General features: G+C 39.4%; 1 protein-coding gene across 8 annotated transcripts in view; it reads right to left on the bottom strand.

Moving 5' to 3' along the window:
- The window catches only part of htt (huntingtin), a 241,245-nt gene that overhangs the window by 177,700 nt on the left and 56,309 nt on the right, over positions 1-7,236 (bottom strand). For all 8 annotated transcript variants that reach the window (XR_006313622.1, XM_043703713.1, XM_043703763.1 and 5 more), the window contains exon 10: positions 2,054-2,101. Coding sequence is in view for 7 of the 8 variants with exons in the window: in XM_043703713.1 (XP_043559648.1) it covers positions 2,054-2,101 (48 nt within the window). In the remaining variant the exon portion in view is untranslated. The remainder of the gene's footprint in view (positions 1-2,053; positions 2,102-7,236) is intronic.

Below are 7,236 nucleotides of genomic sequence, written 5' to 3' on the forward strand. Positions count from 1 at the left end.
AGATCTTTCATGAAAGAAGTGAAACTATCACTGTATTCTAACAGATGAAAGGCTTAACAGACAATCAATTCTTCAATGTATAATTTCAGTTACATCACACTGTAAATTTTTGCTATAAATTCTGTGTTACGATCAAGCCCTCCACAATCACCTGATGAAGGAGCGTCGCTCCGAAAGCTAGTGTGCTTCCAATTAAACCTAGTGTTGGACTATAACCTAGTGTTGTGTGATTTTTAACTTTGTACACCCCAGTCCAACACCGGCATCTCCGAATCATGACCTTCCTCCAAAACATGGATAATCCAGGTTTACTTAACTTGGCAGAGTCTTTCTCACATCCAGTTACTTTCAATAATTTATAACATTGTTGTCACAATGATATTGATGCCACTAAGCTACATGAAAACTTGTATTAAAACTCATTGGGTGATTCAAACCATTAGTTAAAAATCACGCCACACCAGGTTATAGTCCAACAAGTTTATTTGAAAGCACTTGGTGTGGCATGATTTTTAAACTTTGTCTATCCCAGTCCAACACCAACTCCTCCACATCATGGCAAACCGTAAGATTTGCATGCATAATTTTTAATGTTATTTGGTGAGAGTTTGGGTTTCTGGTTTTTTTTAAGTGAGCATCTAGTAGGATTTTCAGTAAATCTGAAGTTATGCATTTGTGCATTCTCAGTATTTCCATGGTGATTTATTTTGAAAACAACTTTGAAGCCTGGCTGTAAAGTGAATGGGTTTTGTGCACAAATGAACCTTGGTTAATTTTAGATTTTTTGTCACCCAGCTAGTAAATAGTGGAGCCTCAAAAAGGTTTGTAACAGTGTGACGGAATTTGTTTTCCTGTAAGTCAGGGGGTGTGTGTGAATATGTTATGCACGTGCCGTTGAGGGGTGGGGGGATGCTGTGGTGGAAAAGAGAGGAGAGGGAAGTTTTTTTGTTTCATGTTTGACCTTTACTGAGGCAACCGTGTGATTCCTTAGAACAGGATGGCTGAGGAGAGACTGATCAATATACTGAATTAGATTACCTTAGACAGAAGAGAGTTATTAATCCCAGAGCAGAAAAGTAAGGGATTAAATACTTGAAGTGATTGCTTAAAGTGGAGGACATGAAGCTCAGACGTATGGTAACTCCAAGAAGAAGCTATTGCAGTTCAGTGTACGTTATTTGGAGGTGTTAAGCACAAGGATATTGGAGTGATGATTATACAAGTGGTGTTTTGGGAACTGTACCATGGTGCATTTTGGGTGCTATACAAAAAAAAACTGTATTTTTCTGTTTAATTTATAAAGAAGTGCTTTGGGATTAAATGCGATTTACTTTTACTTTGTTTGAAATTATTGAATATTATAAATCTTAATTGAATTGATATTATAAATCTTAATTGAATATATTTTCTGAGCTGACCAATGTTAAAGTTCACTTGAGAATGTAACTTTTTTAAAAAAGTTCTGCAATTTACGTATGAAAGAAATGAAACTAACATCGTCATTCCAACAGATGAGAGACTTAAACAAACAATCAAGGCATTTTTCTACGTATAATTTCAGTTACATCACACAGTAAAGTTCTGCTATAAATTCTGTGAGTTACAATCACGTACTCCACAACCACCTGATGAAGGAGCAGTGCTCCGAAAGCTAATGCTTCCAATTAAACTTGGACTATAACTTGGTGTTATGTGAAAGCAAAATATGACCTATTAAGCCAGATTCCTAACTGGGATCTAACTTGCCCAGCAACAACATCAACGGGATCAAAATGAGCTTTAATAAAGCAGGGCACAGACTCTTATGAACCTAATTCTTCTATCAATCACAGTACTGATGCAGCTTTCAAGGCACAAAGCAAGTTGGAGAAGGTAAAATTTTGGGCATTTTCCTGAAACATGAAAATTTCATCTATTGTTAAAAAGTTTCACTGAAATCCAGCCTTGCAGTTTCTAATAAAAAACACAAAACTTGTGAAGGACACAAGAACGAACAGCACAGCTTGAAATTCATAGTTCAATAATATATATTGTAAGGATTGTGGATAATCACCTTTATGCTTCCTGAGGACAAGAGGACTGCCTGAAGAACCCCCTCCAGCTGCATGCAACAGAACAGAAGAAAAAAAGACAAGAAATATAGAGCCATAAAAACAGACTGAACCCACAATGAAATATACAGCCATGAAAAGGAGACTGCAACCCACAATTATTACAAATGGTAACCCACACAAAACAGATCTAAAAGAAAAGTCAGAAAGAAAATCACTTTCCTTGCCCATTTCCCATGCATTCAGCATGTAAACAATCCTAACAATTCTCATTTATAGGTGTAGGACACTTCAAATGAGAAATTAGAGTTTGTTGCAATATTCCTCCATTACACTGTTCAATGTATTGCCATCTGTCAGCCGAAGAGTTTGCATTTTTAGCACAAAACAACTTGCTCTCACTACGACTTCAACAGAAAAGAATGACCCAGAAGCAGTGATATACTGAGTGGTGATCAGTAACCTGCAGGACATCAGGAGAGGAAGAATGAAACAGAAAATTATTTGAATCATGACTGTCCAGAAAGATGAATTACTTTGAATTCCTCCTGGTCATTCACAAATCAGATCAAACTGCAAAACTGGCCCAAACACACAGTGTGAGAACTACTACCTTCTTGGCAAAAGATAGGAAGTACCATAAAGAATTAAAGACTATTGGTTACTATTAACCAACTACTGTAAGAGTTACAAAGGGTAAATTGGAGGAATATTTGGGCGGGGGAGGGGTGAGGAAGTTTTAAGCTTTGAAAAGGGCTGAAACAAACTGGATTGATGAATGCAAGTTATAAAACATTCATTTTGGTTGAAAGTCTGAAACCTTCAAATATTTAAATTCAAGGTATTCCCTTCCCAGTCAAGTAGCAAGCTGATTTTGAATGCTATCTCCTTCCCTACACTGTCGCTAAATCAAAATACTGGAACTTCCCAGCATCACTGAGGATGTACTTACACTGGATGGACTTCAGCTGTTCAAGGAGATAGTTTACCACCTCCTACTCAAGGGCAATTAGGGGTGGGCAACAAATACTGGCCTTGCCAATAACAAGCACAGCCCACTGAAGAATTTCTAAAAGTGTTTCAAATTAGGCATGTAAAATGGTTCTGGGAACATTATTTCCAATCCCATTACAGCAGATGGTGAAATCTGAATTCAATAAACTCTGAATTCAATAAAAATTTAAAAACCTTAACTTACCAGAAATAAAAATTTTAAAAGCTGGCAACTATGTAAACACATCCACAAACATTCAATCCTTTTACCAGCAGTAGTACATACCATCTACAAGATGCATTGCTTGAAATTCACCAAAAGGTTCTTTTACAGCATTGTCGAAATACATTGCCACTTCCACTTAAAGGGCAATGGCAGCAGATATACAAAAACCACCACTCCTTCATCCCAATTGTTCCTTCAGTGCCAAAACCAATAAGACGCCAAAATCTTAAAACTTCCTCCATAGCAGCATGGTAGATATACACCCTAAGACTGCTGTTCAAGAAGGCAGCTCACCACCACACTCTCAACAACAATGCCAACACATATTGGAAAAGCTGATGGTGTTTTTTGTAAATTCATTCACAGGATGTGGGCATTGCTGGCAAGGCCAAAATTCTTTGCTCGTTCATAATTGTCCATAGTCAACCACATTCGTGTCTGTGGAGTCACATGTATGGTGAAAGGACACAAGTGAACCGGTTGGGGGGTGGCGGTCATCGTCGTCGTCGTCTCCTCCTCCTCAGATATCATAGGGCAATTTAGTATGTCCAATCCACCTAACTTGCACATCTTTGGACTGTGGGAGGAAACCGGAGCACCAAGAAAACCCACACAGATGCAAGGAGAACATGAAGACTTGATACAGACAGTTGTCTACAGCTGGAATCAAACCCAGGTCACTGGCATTGATAGGCAGCAGTGCTAGCCACTGAGCCACCCCTATTCAGGGACATGTCAGCATTGCATTCGAATTATTTTATTAGTGTACTGTTTTAAACTCCTCTCTTCACATCTTTATTTAAAATTATTTCTGAGAGATTATTTGTGTCTGCCACAGTGAAAACAGATGCAGAGTTTCTGTGGAAGTCATTTGCCATTTCCATATTTTCTACTTTTAATTCTCCAGACTCATGACAGGAGTGATGCTCACTTTGGTTCCCACTTTCCTTTTTAAATACCACATTTGGCTATAACTATTGTGGATGTTGTTCAATTAAAATAACTCAACTACTTATTTTTCATTTCCATCTAGTCTTGTAAGATTAACAGCCTAACTCCAAACTCAAGTCCAGTAATCCAAATAATGTTTTGGCATTTTCTATGTGAAAATTCTTTGCGACAATGAATGCTTCAATTCAATAAATTACAAATGCTCCAAGCCTACAAAATCATGAAAAAAGGAAGATCACAGATCTTTTACGGACACGGCAATCTGCGTGAATCAAGCAGACCAGGAAGCACTGCCATGAAGGATATGCATTACTTCACTGTAGACTCCTGAGCATGCAAAAAAAAAGAACTTCTATTGCTTACATTGCATCCCACTTCTCAACATGACTCTCACGGTGCTCTCTTCCCACATCAGCTAGAGGCCATGAGGGCAAGGGTGCAGAATAAAAGCATAGCGACATTAAAAAGGGTCTTGCACAGAAAGATAAATCAATACTGAATTACCAAAGCCAAAAAAACAACAAGGAGGGAAATTTATTCAGTGGGTTCTCAATATTTGGAACGTACAGCCTATGTGAGAGCGAGCACAAGTATTTCAACCTCCTTTATGCACAGATGGTCAAAACTAAGTACTAAAAAAATTCTGCAATGTTCGCATACCCCACATTAGTTTATTCAAATTAAAGCAGCACAGTAAGAGCTACACAATTACTGTAAAAGAGCACATTAAATTTATAGTGAATATTAATACAACACCTTAATAAATTACCATGTACCTTTACTGGCTTCACTTTAAAAATTAACACAGCAATGAAAAAAGATCAAATATTTTGATTGCTAGACTGTTTCCTATTTCTCCTATTCTGACTTTTGCACTAATCTTTCTTTCTCCTCCTTTACTTTGTTAATTGTTTCAACAGGTCAGGGAGCATCCAAGGAGGCAAATCGACGTTTCGGGCATGAGCCCTTCTTCATGCCCGAAATGTCGATTCTCCTGCTCCTTGGATGCTGCCTGACCTGCTGTGCTTTTCTAGCAACACATTTTCAGCTCTGATCTCCAGCATCTGCAGTCCTCACTTGCTCCTAATTGTTTCAACAGTACTGCATCATAGACATCAGCATCTTGTTAAGAGTAACTGTTCCTGTGTGAGCTGAGATAGAGTCTGAGATTTGTTTGGGGGGGGGGGGGGTTCAAAGGAGTTGAGAGCATACTCTCAGTAAAGCCAGATTCTGACTTCACCTCATGTCCACACTTTCCAACCCTAACCCAGGTTGCTGAAGCTAATTGTCATAAAGACAATTGCTGTCACAATTAAAACAAGTAGATTTGGTATCTATCAGCCAACTCAAATAGCATCAACTCTGCCCTTACACTGACTGCTGGAACAGAAAGGCCTCCAAACATTTTAAGCTAAAGTTACAAACCTAATATTGTTCTGCTTCAAGTGCTACGGTTACATCATTGACAAATCAGAACTAACAAATCAATAGAAAAGACTTGAAATATAGAATTTGCTGCAATTGGGATCAAGGGCAGAATAACCTTTCATACTGTAGTATTCTGATGGTTATATATCGATATTAAACTGGAATAACAGGAGCTGTTGCAAGAAAAGACACTTCAAACAAATATACAGCCACATTTCTGAATGGAGTGTTGGTTACTGGAGAGATGCTAAATTGTCTAGAAGACATCTAAGGATTATATGTACACAATAAAGGCTTTTTATGCACTGAAGAGATCAAGGGTCATGGACAATCGCAATGTGCATTCACACACAGGGAACATCCAGAGTGTAAAAGGCTTCAATTCACATTGACTGAATAGTAAAGACTGACTTAGAGTCATAGAGAAGTATAGCTCATCCATGCCGCCCAGATATCCCAACCTAATCTCGTCCCATTTGCCAACACTTCGTCCATATCCTTCTAAACCCTTTCTATTCATATACCCATCCAGAAGCCTTTTAAATGCTGCAATTGTATCAGCTTCCACAACTTCCTCTGGCAGCTCATTCCATACAGGCACAATCCTTTGCCTGAAGAAGTTGTCCCTTAGATCCCATCTTTCCCCTCTCACGCTAAACCTATGCTCTCTAGTTCTGGATTCCCTCAACCCAGGGACAAGACTTGGACTATTCATTCTATCCTTGCCCCTCATGATTTTATAAACCTCTATAAGATCACCCCTCATCCTCCGACACTCCAGGGAAAACAGCCCTAGCCTTTTCAGCCTCTTCCTATAGTTCAAGTCATCCAACTCTGGCAATATCCTTGTAAATCTTGTCTGAACACTTTCACGTTTAACAACATCATTCAGATAGGAAGGAGACCAGAATATTCCAAAAGTGGCCTAACCAGTGTCATGTACAGTTGCAACATGACCTCCCAACTCCTATACTTAATGCACTGACCAATAAAGGAAAGCATACCAAATGCCTTCTTCATTATCCTATCTGTGACTCTACTTTCAAGGAACTGTGAACCTGCACTCCAAGGTCTCTTTGTTCATCAATACTCCCCAGGACCTTACCATTAGGCACATACGTCCTGCTCTGAAGTACCTCGCATTTATCTAAATTAAACTCCATCTGCCACTCCTCAGCCCATTGGCCCATCAAGGATTGGTGCTGAGTCCACTACTTTTCGTGATTTTTATATATGATTTGGATGTGAACATAGGAGGAATAGCTAGTAAGTTTGCAGAAGACACCAAAATTGGAGGTGCAGTGGACAGCAAAGAAGGTTACCTCAGAGTACAATGGGATCTTGATAAGATGGGTTCACCAGCACTGAAAATGTGTTGCTGGAAAAGCGCAGCAGGTCAGGCAGCATCCAAGGAGCAGGAGAATCGACGTTTCGGGCATGAGCCCTTCTTCAAGAATGAAGAAAGTGCGCCAAGCAGGCCAAGATAAAAGGTAGGGAGGAGGGACTTGGGGGAGGGGCGTTGAAAATGCGATAGGTGGAAGGAGGTTAAGGTGAGGGTGATAGGCGGGAGGGGGGGTGGGGGCGGAG

Source organism: Chiloscyllium plagiosum, chromosome 2, assembly GCF_004010195.1.
Source record: "Chiloscyllium plagiosum isolate BGI_BamShark_2017 chromosome 2, ASM401019v2, whole genome shotgun sequence".
NCBI lineage: Eukaryota > Metazoa > Chordata > Chondrichthyes > Orectolobiformes > Hemiscylliidae > Chiloscyllium > Chiloscyllium plagiosum.